Below are 16,581 nucleotides of genomic sequence, written 5' to 3'. Positions count from 1 at the left end.
TTATCGCCATTGTCTCTCCTCCAGGCATTTCACCTTGAAGTTTTCAAGTTAGTAGGGTAAAGATACTCACTACTAATTCCACTCTTTAACAGTCGATGTCCTCAGCTTCAAAACAATCATTGCTGCGTTTCTCTCCTTGTCCGATCTGTGTCCACCGCTGCTCTACCCTCGCATAGTTTTGTTAAAAATTCACTTTTTTAAAAATTGGTAAACCTCTGCATCCCTCTGCAGGTGGAATTTTCTAATGTTACATCCTTGGGTTTAATTATCCTGGGTTACATGGGGTTTTCCTGACTCTGAGACCTCCTTATTCCACCTTCCGCTTCTTCAGTTTCAGACACTCCTTGGGATTTTTCCTGTCACCTTGGAGATGCCTCTCCCTATCCATTACTGCCTTCTGCAACCTCGGTCCTCTTATCACTTGACTGAGCTCAGCTTCATCCCCAATTACTTTGGAGCCCAGCTTCCCTTCATTGTCCAGCCACAAGTTTGCCTGTCCACTGCTAGTTCCCTCCACTACTTCCGAGTCAGTGTGGGGAGGTTTGGGAATCTCACCAATTATTGGGGAGCTTGCACAAGGTAACATATACTACACTCCCATTTCCTTGTCCTCTGAGTCCGTACTGCATTCAGCGGTTAGGTTTCTTTCAGGTCTCTCCTGATTGTCATTTCGATCTCTCACTTCATCTCAGAGTCTTCCTGCTAGGTGTAGAGTCCATGTCAGGCTCTGGGTCAACACATTCCTCCTGTCCTAGAGGTAAAAGCTGGTTCTTGTGGAGAATTTGACAGGCCCATTCCCGTCTTCTGGCTTCATCTGGAAAGCTCACACATTTGGCATCTGACTCTCCACTACTTAAGGCATAGCCAGCCAGCAATCAGCCAACGTATGCTCCCCCAGTAGCCCCAAATTCCTCATTAGAACTCTGTCTCCGGGTATCAGATGGGAGAATCTAAGCTTTTGATCATATCTCCTCTTGTTTCCTTGATTCTGTTTGGCAGCAGAGACTTCTGCTAGTTCATAAGTTTGCAATTCCTTCATGTCAGACACATACATCAGATAGGTCTTCTGTGGCAAGTTTGCCCCACCAGTCTCAAAACAGAGGTCAACAGGCAATCTCGTTATGTGCCTAAACATTAAATAGTATAGCAAGTATTGAGTAGCTTCATTCTGTGTACAATTGTAGAAGTGGACCAGATACTCAATAGGCTGACTCCATTTGTTGTTCTTACTGATATCCAGGGTTCCAAGCATGTCTAGCAATGTCCGGTTGAACCTCTCAGGCTGAGGATTACCCTAAGGGTGGTAAGGCATAGTCCTCAACTCTATTTCAAGCACGCCCAATAACTCAAGTATGAGCCTACTCTCACAATCCATTCCCTGATTGCTGTGTGTCCATCTTGGAAGTACATAATGAATGTACTGTTCCCATAACACTATGGCCATGGTCGATGCCCTCGGAAGGAAGGCTTGAGCATATCTGGTGTAGTGATCAGTAATAACCAAGACAATCACAGTGTTGCTGGAATCAGCTCTATGGAGGTGAAATCCATACATACTAGATCAAATGGCCCCACACTCTCTAAATGTAATAATGGAGCAACCTCCATCGGCAGTGTCTTTCTCCGATTACATTGAATGCACAACTTACAGTACTCTTTGACCTCAGGCTTCTTTCGGCGTCAATAGAACCGATCTCGGACCAAATCATAGTCCTTGTTAAACCCCAAATGACCTGAATCACAATCCCCTGATGCTTCTCAGGCAAAACCAACTGGGAATGCCAAGGCCTGTCTGAAGGAGATGTGACCCTGTATAGAACCTGGTTCCTCAACAGCTGGTTTGTTCCATTCTCTCAGCAGTAGAGGTATGGCAAGGTGTTTTGTTTTTTTAACTTGGGCCATATTCCCTTCCACTGTAGCTGACTGAATGGTAGCTATACAAGGGTCACCTCGCTGAGCTGATGCCACTTCTCCAGGACTCAAGGCAGGCAATTGTTTTGTATTGGTGAAGTTACAGTGAGCCTGTGGAATGGCACAGCCAGAGCTCCCAAATGATCCACAGTTCTATCCTGCCCTAGCCTTGCCTCTGATTTCCCCATGGCAGAAAACTGGCACATTGCTTTAATTCCAGTACAGAAACACTCTCCTTTGCTATAAGTTTCTATGTTCAATGTTTTGTGTAGTTCATCGTCACTTTGTCGACCCCCATGCTAACCTCTCCTACATCATTCTCTAGCTGTCCAATATCCACTCTTGCCTCTCTTTTACACTTTTTGTATCTGAAGAAACTTTTGATACCTCTTTAATATCATTTACTTTCATATTCCATCTTTTACTTAATGACTTTTTCAGTTGCCTTCTGTTGTTTTTTTTAAAAAGCTTTGACTTCTCTTGTGTCATCTTACCTTTAGAATACTTCCTCCTCTTTGGGATGTATATATCCTGTGCCTTCCAAATTGCTTCCAGAAATTCCAGCCATTGTTGTGCTGCCGTCATCCCTGCCAGTGTTCTTTTCCAATCAATTCTGGCCATCTCCTGTCATACCTCTGTATTCCTTTTACTTCACTGTAATGGATTAATAACCTACACTGGTTGGTCCTACCGAAGGGCAACATCTCGCACGGCTACATTAAATTCCATCTGCCTTTTTACAGCTGGTCCAGATCCCGCCACAAACTAGGATGGTCTTCCTCACTGTCCCAAATCTGATCCAGTTAATGACATTATCATCCAGATTGTTGATATAGTTGACAAACAACAACGGACCCAGCACTGATCACTGCGGCCCTCTAGTAGTCACAGGTCTCCTCACCTGCTGCTCTCTGGTAAACAACTTTGCTACACCCACTCTGTCCATGCCTTTCAACATTCAAAATGTTTCTATGAGGTCCCCCCTCGTTCTTCTAAACTCCAAGGAGTACAGTCCAAGAGCGGTCAAACGTTCCTCATATGTTAACCCTCTCATTCCCGGAACCATTCTAGTGAATCTTCTCTGAACCCTCTCCAATGTCAGCACATCCTTCCTTAAATAAGGAGCCCAAAACTGCACACAGTATTCTAAGTAAGGTCTTACCAGTGCTTTATAGAGCCTCAACATCACACCCCTGCTCCTATACTCTATTCCTCTAGAAATGAATGCCAACATTGCATTCGCCTTCTTCACCACCGACTCAACCTGGAGGTTAACCTTAAGGGTATCCTGCATGAGGACTCCCAAGTCCCGTTGCATCTCAGAACTTTGAACTCTCTCCCCATTTAAATAATTGTCTGTCCGTTTATTTCTTCTACCAAAGTGCATGACCATACACTTTCCGACATTGTAATTCATTTACCACTTCTTTGCCCATTCCCTCAATCTATCCAAGTCTCTCTGCAGACTCTCTGTTTCCTCAGCACTACCAGCCCCTCCACCTATCTTTGTATCATCAGCAAACTTAGCCACAAAGCCATCTATTCCATAATCCAAATCGTTGATATACAACGTAAAAAGAAGCGGCCCCAACGTGGACCCCTGTGGAACACCACTGGTAACCAGCAGCCAACCAGAATGGGATCCCTTTATTCCCACTCTCTGTCTCCTGCCAATCAACCAACGCTGTATCCACATATGTAACAATCCCGTAATTCCATGGGTACTTATCTCGTTCAGCAACCTCATGTGCGGCATTAGTCACACCATTATCACCTTCTTGATTTCTGACTGTCTGAGATCTTGGCATCTGTCTTCACAATCTCTCCACTAGTTGTTCTGACACTCTGGTTCCCACTCCCCTGCAACTCTATTTTAACAACCGCCCCCCCCCTCCCCCAGTGCACCATGGTCTTCCCTTAATTCTTTAGTGTTTCTCAAATTTACTGTGTAAGCCCACAAAAAAATGTATCTCAGGGTTGTATTTAGTGCCATAACATATTTTCTTTGAATTTTGAATTAAGTAACAAAGTTAAGGGTCTGCATTAGTCAAAGCATTAAATACAAGAACAGGGAAGTTATGTTCCAACTTTATAAACATTGGTCAGATCTGAGCTCAAATAGTGTGTGCTTTTCTAATCATCACACTGAATTAAAAAGGTGACAGGACTGGAAAGGGTGCTGTGGAGATTCGCCAGGCTGTGGGACACACCAAATATGGTTGTTACTGGAATATGGAGCGAAAACAAACCATTGGAAGGACCCAGTTGGTCAAGCAACATCAGATTCAGTGGTTTATTTTGTTATCAGAGTATTTCTTGAAATGGAGTTCTTCAACAAAATAGCAAGATCAGACAGGCTAGTTCTGTTTTCCCATAAGAGGATGTTGTTAAGAAGGGACATGATTGAGGTACATAAAGCTATTATGGATTTGGGTAGGGTGGACTGCAGGAAACTCTTCCCCATTTCACAGGTGGATAACAGAGGATATTTATTTAGGGTAAAAGGTAAGAGGAGTAGAGAACATCTGAGGGGGACCTTTTTCACCCACAGAGTAGTAAGTCCCTGGAATTCACAGCCTAGGAGGGTGATGGAATCAGAATTGCTAATGATGTTTAAAGAACATTTAGACAAGTACTTGAATAGTTTAAGCTTAGAAGGCTGTGGGCTAAGTGGTGGAACATGGGGTGAGTATAAATGGGTGTCTACATGTCATCGTGCATGTGATGGGATGAATGGTCTCTTGATTCATATTGTGGAAAGCTCATAATTGCATCTCTATAATTTTACAGGCATTTTATTCTAGGATTAAAGGATATGAAAGTAATTTTGAGCCCGTTACTTAACTGCAGAGCTTTTATCCAAATATGCATTAGCCATGAAGATTTTGTTGTAGTCTTAGGAGTATTAATTCTAGATTTTTTTTCTTTTCTTCTCTACCTCTCTAACTCTCTTTTGATCTCCCCTTTGAAACTTAATCGAACAAGCTATTTTACTGTTTCTAATATCTCCTTTTATTTCAGTATTTTGTCACATGATAGCGTGATACTTTGCTATGCTAAAGTTGCTATAAAAATGCAGGCTGTTGTTTAATAATACAAATGTGCAAATGGTAGCCTGAAATATTGCTGTGTTCTGTAGCATTGTGTGATTTTGGTCAAAGATTGTTAATTATGGAATTTTTTAGGATAGTCCAGACCTCCTCCTTTTGCTGCGTATGCTATCACTGGGACAAGGTGCCTGGGACATGATTGACAGTCAGGTGTTCAAGGAACCAAAAATGGTAAGTTAGGAAATCTAGTCTAATGATTATTGACAATATTCTATGGTGATAGGTTATTGGAATTACTTTTGAGTTGCTGAAATGACAACATTGCATGCTAAATTCCATTTATCTCTTATGTTACATCATCCTTCAAGGAAAATTTTATAGGGACAACATATAATATCTGTTTGACCCTATAAAACGTTAATGTCGATATTTTGACTGATCTCAAGTAAACTTAGACTTAGCACATTATAGAAGAATTAATTATAGATAAGCAGATTTTTTTCATAATTGATTATATTTACCTATTAAAGCAAAGTTGAAAATATGAAAAGATTGATGATTTATAATTTAAACCATAAGCCCATGAAACAGAATTAGGCCATTTGGCTCTTTGAGTCTGCTCTGCCTTTCAATCACAGCTGATTTATTTTTCCCTCGTGACCACATTCTCCTGTATCCTCCCTGTAATCTTTTGATACCCTCGCTAAACTAGAACCTATCAACCATAACTTGGCCTCCACAACTGTCTGTGGCAATGAGTTCCACAGATTTTCCACCCTCTGGCTAAAGAAAATCTTCCTCATCTCAGTTTTAAAGGAATGTCCTTTTATTTTGAGATTGTGCCCTCTGGACCGACACTTTCTCACTACTGGAAACATCCTCTCCAGGTCCACTTTATCTAGACCTTTAAATATTCAGTAGGTTTCAGTGAGATTCGCCTTCAGCCTTCTAAACCCCCATGAGTACAGGCTGAGATCTATCAAAAGTTCCTCATGTTAACCCTTTTATACCCAGGACCATTCTCATAAACCTCATGTTCAAAGGTTCAATTTAATGTCAGAGAGATGTATACAATATACATCCTGAAATGCTTTTTCTTTGCAAAACATCCACGAAAATCATGTGGACCCTCTTCAACAACAGCACGTAATTCCTTAGATACCAGGCCAAAATTTTTAGTTTATAAGCTCTTTACTTGTGTAGCCAGAAGTGAATTATTTATTTAACTTAGAACTATGGGTCTTGCTAAGAAATTGAACTGTTTAACCATTCATTCAAAAGGCTGAAGCTGCGTGGAAGTGACTTAGTAATACAAATGGTTAAGTGAATTTTTTATCCAATCTACTAAGTCACTGTGGATCTTGTGCCTTTTGGATCAGCCTACCATGAGGGACACTACCAAAAAAGCATATTAAATTCAATTTATAAAGCATCCACTGCCCTATCTTCATGAATAATTTTCATCACCTCGTCAAAAAACTCATCAAGTTTGTGTAACATGATGTTCCCCACTCAAAGCCTTGCTATCACATATGAGTCTATGCTTCTCGAGATGTGAGTAGATCCTATCCTTAAGAAACTTCTCCAATTATTTCCCTGCCATTTATGTAAGGATCGTTGGCCTGTAACTTCCGGGATTTTCCCTATTACCCTTTTAAAACAAATGAACAAAATTGGCTATTCTCTGTTCCTCTAGAACCTTGCCTGTAGCTGAGGATCTAAAGATTTTTATCAATGCCCCAGCAGTCTCCTGCCTCACCTCTCACTTGTGAGAGATCTGTTAGGACTTGGGGATTTATCCACATTAATGATTTGAAAATGGAATTGGAATTAAATTATCTTTAGCAGATCCTTGGCCCCTACCTCATCAGTATACCCCTCCCTGAACCTGCCATCATCCACGTCCTTCTCCATGGTGAATACTGATGAAAAGTACTTAGTACACCAGCCACTTCTTTTTGCTCCAGCCATTAACTTATCCCCTTTGTCCCTGAGTGCTCCTACTATCTCCCCAGTTACCCTCTTTCTTGTTTTTTCATTTTGGTATAAAATGCATTGGGATTTTCCTGAATCCTATTCACCAAGGATATTTCTTGGTCTCTGTAGATGGAAATAATTCACAACAAGTCTGGGGTTCACCTTCAGAACAAACTATCTCAAACTGAGATCAAGGGGGAAACCACTCACTTGACAACAAGTGCTTCCCAATCCAGTTCTCATTACTGTTATGCTATCTCTTATCTGATTTCCCACACTATCTCTACCCCACATGCGCAGTGTATACATCAGTGAGGTAAGTCTTCTGCAGTGTCAGGCATTATGTTCTAAGTGTGTTGTGTACAGGTCCATTTTTACCTTGTATGTAGAATGGCAAGCTTCCATCTTGGAGTTTTATGAAGCTGTTGCTAAGCTAATAGCTGGTCATGAATTCACTATATTTCACTTTAGCCTACATTTTGTGGCTTGAGCCGGTTCAGTATGTAATAGACTTTCACTGCCTGGTACTAACCCTGTAGGATCCCATCTAATCTCAATACTACATATTGATCCTCCACTCTGTCCTGTGTTACAAAAGCAAGAATTCACTATTCCCTGCTACAGCCCCTTTTAGCCCTCCTGATTTTCTGTTTAAGTTTTTTGGATTTAAAAGGCTGACCATGTTTATTATGTTCAAAACATTTTTGAATGTTAGTGGATAAATGCCTGGCACAGATTTCATCACACGTTAGCCTTTTCTTGCTGCTTTCCCCCTCATTATTTGTCCTCATTTGGGTTTTACAGTATTGGTACCAGGTCAGCGATGCCTCTGATCGTGTCCATGGCATTCTCAAGGGGGAGGGTGAGCAGCCAGAAGTCTTTGTACATATTGGCACCAGTGACTTGGAAAGACAAGTTGAGATCCTGAAGAGAGATTTTAGGAAGCTAGGTAGAAAGCTGAGAAACGACGGGAGATAGAAACTGCATGCCAAAAGGGTAATGTTACAATAGTCATGGGGGATTTCAATATGCAGGTAGACTGGGAAAATCAGGATAGTGCTGGATTCTAAGAGGGTAATTTTTTTTAGACTGCCTACATGATGGCTTTTTAGAGCAGCTTGTGGTTAAGCCCACTAGGGGATCAGCATTTCTGGATTGTGTGTTGTGCAATGAACCACAATTGATTAGAGAGCTTAAGGTAAAAGAACCCTTAGGGGAAAGAGATCATAATATGATCGAATTCACCCTGAAATTTGAGAAGGAGGTTTATCAGTACTACAGTGGAATAAAGGAAATTACAGAGCCACGAGAGAGGAGTTGACCAGAGTGATCGGAAAAGAACACTATTCAAAAGCTTCCTAATCTTCTAATTTCCCATTAGTTTTTGCACTATTATATGCCTTCTCTTTGGCTTTTTGTTGGTTTTGACTTCCCTTGTTAACCATGGTTGTGTCATCTTGCCTGTAGAATGCTTCCTGTATGGTGTGTGTGTGTGTGTATATAGATACAGTAGCATGCAAAAGTTTGGGCACCCCTGGTCAAAATTTCTGTTACAGTGAATAGTTGTGAATAGAAGATGAACTGATCTCCAAAAGTCATAAAGTTAAAGATGAAACATTCTTTTCAACATTTTAAGCAAGATTAGTGTATTATTTTTGTTTTGTACAATTTTGAAGTGAAAAAAAGGAAAGGAGCACAATGCAAAAGTTTGGGCACCCCCAAGAGATTTGAACTCTCGGATAACTTTTACCAAGGTCTCAGACCTTAATTAGCTTGTTAGGGCTATGGCTTGTTCACAGTCATCTTTAGGAAAGGCCAGGTGATGCAAATTTCAAAACTTTATAAGTACCCTGAATCCTCAAACCTTGTCCCAACAATCAGCAGCCATGGGCTCCTCTAAGCAGCTGCCTAGCACTCTGAAAATTAAAGTGATGCCCACAAAACAGGAGAAGGCTATAAGAAGATAGCAAAGCGTTTTCAGGTAGCCGTTTCCTCAGTTCATAATGTAATTAAGAAATGGCAGTTAACAGGAAGGGTGGAGGTCAAGTTGAGGTCTGGAAGACCAAGAAAACTTTCAGAGAGAACTGCTCGTAGGATTGCTAGAAAGGCAAATCAAAACCTCCGTTTGACTACAAAAGACCTTCAGGAAGTTTTAGCAGACTCTGGAGTGGTGGTGCACTGTTCTACTGTGCAGCGACACCTGCACAAATATGACCTTCATGGAAGAGTCATCAGAAGAAAACCTTTCCTGCGTCCTCACCACAAAATTCAGCGTCAGAAGTTTGCAAAGGAACATCTAAACAAGCCTGATGCATTTTGAAACAGGTCCTGTGGACTGATGAAGTTAAAATAGAATTTTTTGGCTGCAATGAGCAAAGGTTTGTTTGGAGAAAAAAGGATACAGAATTTCATGAAAAGAACACCTCTCCAACTGTTAAGCACGGGGGTGGATCGATCATGCTTTGGTCTTGTGTTGCAGCAGTGGCACGGGGAACATTTCTCGGATCGCAAGACCCTGCAGCGGATAGTGAGGTCAGTTGAGAAGATCATGAGGGTCTCTCTTTCCGCCATTACAGACATTTACACCACCGCTGCATCCACAAAGCAAACAGCATTATGAAGGACCCCACGCACCCCTCATACAAACTCTTCTCCCATCTGCCATCTGGGAAAAGGCACTGAAGCATTTGGGCTCTCATGACCAGACTATGTAACAGTTTCTTCCCCCAAGCCATCAGACTCCTCAATACCCAGAGTCTGGACTGACACCAACTTACTGCCCTCTATTGTGCCTATTGTCTTGTTAATTATTTATTGTAACGCCTGCACTGTTTTGTGCACTTTATGCAGTCCTGGGTAGGTCTGTAGTCTAGTGTAGATTTTTGTGTTGTTTTACGTAGTTCAGTGTAGTTTTTGTATTGTTTCATATAGCACCATGGTCCTGAAAAACGTCTTGTTTTTACTGTGTATTACACCAGCAGTTATGGTTGAAATGACAATAAAAAGTGACTCGGTTTGGCTTGACTTGATTTCACTGGTAGAGGGAAGAATGAATTCAATTAAGTACCAGCAAATTCTGGAAGCAAAGATCACACCGTCTGTAAAACAAAAAGCTGAAGATGAAAGGAGGATGGCTTCTACAATAGGATAATGATCCTAAACACACCTCAGAATCCACAATGGTCTACCTCAAAAGGCGCAAGCTTTTGCCATGGTCCTCATAGTCTCCCGACCTAAACAGCATCGAAAATCTGTGGATAAGCCTCAAAAGAGCAGTGCATGCAAGACAGCAGAAGAATCTCACAGAACTAGAAGCCTTTTTTAAGGAAGATTGGGTGAAAATCCCCCAAACAAGAATTGAAAGACTCTTAGCTGGCTACAGAAAGTAATTACAAGCTGTGATACTTGCCAAAGGAGGTGTTACTAAGTACTGATCATGCAAGGTGCCCAAACTTTCGCTTTGGGCCCTTTTTTGTTATTTGAAACTGTAAAAGATGGAAATAAAAAAGTAATCTTGCTTAAAATATTAAAGAAATGTGTCATCTTTAATTTTATGCCTTTTGGAAATCAGGTCATCTTTTACTCACTTAGCTATTCACGGTAACAGAAATCTTGACCAGGGTGCCCAAACTTTTGCATGCCCCTGTGAAATATAGATAATGGAATAGCTCCCTCCTTTCCCAATACTGGTGCCAGTTTTCCATAAATTCAAACCCACCTCCCACACCAATCCTTGAGCCACACATTTAACTCTAATCTTTTTGACCCTGTGCCAATTTGCACGTGGCTCAGGTAGTAATCCAGAGATTACCACCTTTTTGGTTCTGCGTTTTAATTTTGTCCCTAGCTGCTCAAATTCCCTCAGCAGAACATCTTTCCTCATTCTACCTATGTTGTTGGTACCCACATGGAACACGACAACTGGATCTCTCCTCTCCCACTGCAAATTCCTCTTCAGGTCAGAGAAGATGTCCCAAACCCGGGCACCAGGCAGGCAACACAGCCTTCTATGATAGAGAGCTTTGTCTATTTCCCCAGACTATGGCATCCCCAGTTACCACTATTTTAGTCTTCTCTTCCCCCTCCGAATGGCTCAGCGAAGCCTCTTGAGCCAAGCTCTGTTCTCTCCGTTAGTAAAATTTGCCACGAAGTGACTCTTAGTTCCACCTTGTTAAGCCAACAAAGGGGTATGATTTAGTGGTATTACAGAGATGTGGTTGCAGGGTGGAGAGAATTGGGAATTGAATATCCAAGGATATCAGGTCATACAGAAGGATAGGCAGGGAGGTAAGGGAGGTAGGATAGCACTCTTAATTAAGGATGAGGTCAGGGCGATAGTGAGAGACGATATAAGATCTAAGGAGCAGAATGTTGAATCCATCTGGGTAGAGATTAGGAGTAATAAAGGGGGAAAAAATCACTGGTGTGAGTTGTCTAGGTCTCCAAATATTAACATTACAGTGTCACAGGCAATAAACCGAGAAATATCTGAAGCGTGTAACAATGAGCAGTTACCGTGGGGGACTTTAACTTGCACATAGGTTAGGTGAATCAAGTTGGTCAAGGCAATCTTGAGGGGGACCGTAGAATGCATAGGTGATAGCTTTCTTGAACAGCATGTTACTGAACCCACAAGGGAACATGCTATCTTGGATCCAGTCCTGTGCAATGTGACAGGTACAATTAGCAATCTTGTAGTTAGATGTCCTCTTGGAAAGAGTGATCACAGTATGATTGAGTTTCTCATACAAATGGAGGGTGCAATAGTGTGATCTAAAACCAGTGTATTATGCCTAAACAAGGGAGACTACAATGGGATGAGGGAAGAGTTGGTTAGGGTAGACAGGGAACACAGGCTATAAGATGGGATAGTTGAGGAACAGTGGAAGACTTTCAAAGAGATTTTTCATAGTGCTCAATAGAAGTATGTTTCAGTTAAAAACAAGAACAGTAAGGGTGGGGAGAGCCAGCCGTAGATAACTAAGGAAATGAAGGATCTAACTAAAAGCTTGTGTGTACAAAGTTGCCAAGAGTGGTGGAAAACTGGAAGATTTGGAAAAACTTTAAAAAGCAATAAAGAAAAAGAAGCCAAATTATGAAAAAACTCGCACAAATATAAAAATGGATAGTAAAAGTTTTTATAATTATATAGAGTGGAAATGGGTGGCTAAAGTGAATGTAGGTCACTTGGAGGACAAGAAGGGGGAATTGATATTGGATAATGAGGAAATAGCCAAGGCTTTGAATGACAATTTTGTGTTGGTCTTCATGGTGGAGGACCCGCCTAACATGCCAAAGAGAGATAATATGGATGTGATGGGAGGTGAGGACCTCAATACAGTAGCTATCACTTGTGGGCCTAAAGATAGACAAGTCCCCTGGTCTTAATGGAATGCATCCCAGGGTACTGAAAGAAATGGCAGAGGTTATAGTAAAGGCTTTAGTTTTAATTTTCCAAATTCTCTGGACTTTGGACAGGTCCTGATGGATTAGAAGAAAGGGAATGTCATGCCACTGTTCAAAAAACAATCTAGGCAAAAGGCAGATAACTATAGGCCAGTTAATTTAACATCTGTAGTTGGGAAAATGCTTGAAGCTATCATTAAAGGAGAAATAGCGAGGCATCTGGAAAGAAATGGATCCATCAGGCAGACACAGCATGGATTCAGCAACGGTGGGTTCTGTTTGACAAACTTACTGGAGTTCTTTAAGGATATAACGAGCGAAGTGGATAGTGGGGAACAGATGGACGTTATTTACGTGGATTTCCAGAAGGCATTCGAAAGTTGCCATGTAAAAAGTATATCCATAAGGTAAGAATGCATAGAGTAGGGGGTGCTGTATTAGCATGGATGGATGATTAGTTAACCAGTAAAAAGCAAAGAGCTGGGATACGTGGGTGTTTGTCTCATTGGCAATCAGTGGGGAGTGGTGTGCTGCAGGGGCTGGTGTTGGGCCTGCAATTGTTCACAATGTACATTAATGATCTGGAAGAGGGGACTGAGTATAGTGTATCTAAGTTTGCTGATGACACTAAATTGAATGGAAAGCAAATTGTGCAGAAGATATGGCGAGACTGCAGAGAGATATAGATAGGCTAAGTGAGTGGGAAAGAGTCTGGCAGTGGAGTAAGAACAGGGAGGTTATAATGCAACGGTACAGGGTACTGGTGAAGCTGCATTTGGAGTACTGGTCTCTTTACTTGAGAAAGGGTCTACTACCTTTGTGAAGGTGGTGCAGAGAAGGTTCCAGAGATGAGGGGGTTAGACTATAAGGAGAGATTGAGTTGCCTGGGACTGTGCTCACTGGAGTTCAGAGAGGAGAGCTTATAGAAACACACAAAGTTATGAAAGGGATAGATAAGGTAGAGTCAAGGAGGTTATTTCTGTTCATAAGTGAGACCAGAACTAGGGGACATAGCCTCAAGATTCAGGGGCGTAAATTTAGGATGGAGATGAGGAGGAACTGCTTTTCCTGAAGAATGGTGAATCTGTGAAATTCTCTGGCCAATGAAGCAGTGGAGGCTACCTCAGTAAATATATTTAAGACAAGGTTGGATAGATTTTTGCTTAGTAGGGGAATTAAGGGTTATGGGGAAAAGGCAGGTAGGTGGAGATAAGTCCGGGTTAGATCAGCTGTGATCTTATTGAATGGCAGAGCAGGCTTGATGGGCCACTTGGCCCACTCCAGCTCCTATTTCTTATGTTCTTAGACAGATTAGGAGTATGGGCAAAGAAATGGCTTGTGGAAAATTATGTCAGGAAGTGTGTGATTATGCACTTTGGTAGAAGAAATGAAAGGGTTGACTATTTTCTAAATGAAGAGAAAATACAAAAATTTGAGGCACAAAGGGATTTGGGAGTCCTAGTGCAGGATTCCCTATAGGTTAATTTGCAGTTTGAGTCATGGTGAGGAAGGCATATACAATGTTAGCATTCATTTCAAAAATATTAGAATATAAAAGCAAAGATGTAATTTTAGACTTTATAAATCACTGGTGCGGCCTCACCTGGAGTATTGTGAGCAGTTTGGGCCCCATTATGCTAGAAAGTATGTACTGAAAGTGGAGAGAGTTCAAATGAGGCTCTCAAAAATGATTCCAGGATTAAACAGTTTGTCATATGAAGAGCATCTGATGGCTCTGGGCCTGTATTCACTGCAATTTAGAAGAATGAGAGGTGACCTCATTGAAACCTATTAAATAGTGAAAGGCCTTGATAGAGTGGATGTGGAGAGGATGTTTCTTATGGTGGGAGTGTTAAGACCAGAGAACACGGCCTCAGAATAGAGGGGCATCCTTTTAGAAGGGAGATGAGGAGGAATTTCTTTAGACAGAGTGGTATACCTGTGGAATTCTTTGCCACAAGCAGCTGTGGAGGTCTTAATATTTGAGGCAGAGTTTGATAGATTCTAGATTGGTCAGGGCATGAGGAGATACGGGGTGAAGGCAGGAGACTGGAGCAGAAAGGAAAATGGATCAGCCATAACGAAATGGTGGAGCAGACTCAATGAGCCAAATGGCCTTATTCTTCTCTGTCTTATGGTCTTATCAAGTGCCAAACACTTCTGCCTCAAATATAGTTTAAGAAAATAAGGCTTAAGAAGCAGAGTTCATGTTAAGTTCCTCAGCAATCTATGTATAGTATTTGTTGACTGTAATTTTTTTAACCCATTCTAAACACAAATTGTACTTGTTTTCTTAATATAGGAGATAGAACTCATCACCAAATTCCTACCAAACCTAATGGCATTTGTAGTAGATGATCACACTTTCAATGTGGATCAAAAACTGCCGACTGAGGAGAAAGTTTCAAATTTGTACCCAGCAAGTCTTCCAGAATCCTTTATTAAGTATGTCTCTTATTCTCAACTTCATCTTCTGAAGTGCAGAAATACATGTTACATTTGGATAATATTGAAAGTATTGCATATTATAAACAAATTGGAAGTAACAAAGATTTTAACTGTGAATCTGCATTCCTATATATCTGTAGTAATATTTCACCTCCTTGCTTATTAAGAGTATTTACTCTGCCTTAAATATACTTGTTTGCACAATCCTGTGAGCGAGTGTTTCAAAGGGTAATGATTCTCTCCTCACCAGGGGAAAAATTCTGGATTATGTCTGTCTTAAGTTGTTTTCAAAGTTTAGTTATAGATTCTACCCCAAAAGAAAATATTCTGTCTATTTCCACCCTCTCAAAATCCCTCAGTATCTTATGTGTTTCAATCAAATTGCTTCTTATTCTTCTGAAATCCAGCAGTTACAAGCCTGACATAGACAACCTATTCTGGAGAATGCGAGGCTGTTGGGATGAGAAGCACTGCTTTCCCACCAATATGAGTTCGGTGCGCACGCTTCGAAGTCTCACTCCTGCCAGTCTTGCATTGGTTTTGGCAGCGTGTGGACATGCGATATTGCGCTCTTAAACTTTTGTTGTTATTACCTACAGTGCACTGATTTTGCGCTTGAAATATTTAACTATGCCTCTTAAGCGTCCTATGTCAGCCAAGCGGCAGAGAACCGCTTTAACACTTGAAAAAAAAGTTAGACATTATAAACAGGGCCGCGTCAGGTGAAGTTAACACAGCTCTGGGACGCTACCTCAGCCTGGGTGAGTCCACGATCAGAAGCATAAAGAAAAATGCTGAGAAAATAAAAAGTGCAGTGATTGATTCATCACAAGTGTCTTCAAAGATTGTTACCAAAGTGCGTAACCAGATTAAGACAAAAATGGAGAAAATATTGAGTTTGTACATTGAGCATGAAACACAGAAAATCAACACTTAGTTTCAATCATCTTCGTGTGAAAGCTTTGGAAATTTATGGTCACCTTTGTTCAGAGGCGAATGAGGAAGTGTCAAGTGAAATTGTTAGCTTTAATGCAAGTAGGGAATGGTTTTCTAAGTTTGTAATTGTCACAGGTTTCACAACTTAGCTGTGCGTGGTGAACAAGCTAGTGCTGACCACGAAGCTGCTGAACGCTACCCTCCACAGTTGCGGGCTATGATAGCTGAGTTAGGCATCACACCAACGCAGGTGTTTAATGCAGACGAAACCGGGTTTTTTTGGAAGCGTATGCTGAAACGCACTTACATAAGTAAGGATGAAAAGACTGTGTTAACTTTCTATGATTTATTACGTTGAATATTACCTTAAATTGATGAAATATAATACAAATGTTGCTTTGTGGTGCTGCTTTTGTGTTGTATTGGTATGAAAATGTGAATAAATTACTGATAAAACATATTTAGGAAGCCCTCTGGAATACATCCCTATTTTCTCCATTTAAATAATTATTCACATTGTGCGTTTCCATACTATGCGCCGACTGTGAGGAATGTATCCCCTGCATATAATGAGGATAGGATGTATATGGAATAAGGTCAATGAACTTGTAGCACAGCTACAGATTGGCAGTTATGATATTGTAGGCATTACTGTAGGCTGAAAAATTATAGCTTGGAGCAAAATGTCAAAAGGATACACATTGTATCAAAAGAACAGGAAGGAAGGCAGATGGGGTTGTGTTGCTCTTTTGGTAAAAAATGAAATCAAATCATTAGAAAGAGGTGACATAGGGGTCGGAAGGTGCTGAATCATGAATAGAGCTAAAAAGCTAATAGACCCTTTTGGGAGTTG

General features: G+C 41.1%; 1 protein-coding gene across 2 annotated transcripts in view; it reads left to right on the top strand.

Moving 5' to 3' along the window:
* Positions 1 to 16,581, top strand: part of nelfb (negative elongation factor complex member B) — a 93,913-nt gene that overhangs the window by 41,699 nt on the left and 35,633 nt on the right. For both annotated transcript variants that reach the window (XM_073052441.1, XM_073052440.1), the window contains exons 8-9: positions 5,097 to 5,192; positions 14,647 to 14,789. In XM_073052441.1, the coding sequence (XP_072908542.1) occupies positions 5,097 to 5,192; positions 14,647 to 14,789 (239 nt within the window). The remainder of the gene's footprint in view (positions 1 to 5,096; positions 5,193 to 14,646; positions 14,790 to 16,581) is intronic.

Source organism: Hemitrygon akajei, chromosome 7 (genome assembly GCF_048418815.1).
Source record: "Hemitrygon akajei chromosome 7, sHemAka1.3, whole genome shotgun sequence".
Classification (NCBI taxonomy): domain Eukaryota; kingdom Metazoa; phylum Chordata; class Chondrichthyes; order Myliobatiformes; family Dasyatidae; genus Hemitrygon; species Hemitrygon akajei.
Note: the sequence above shows the minus strand (reverse complement) of the source record. Positions and strands in the feature narration are given on the sequence as shown.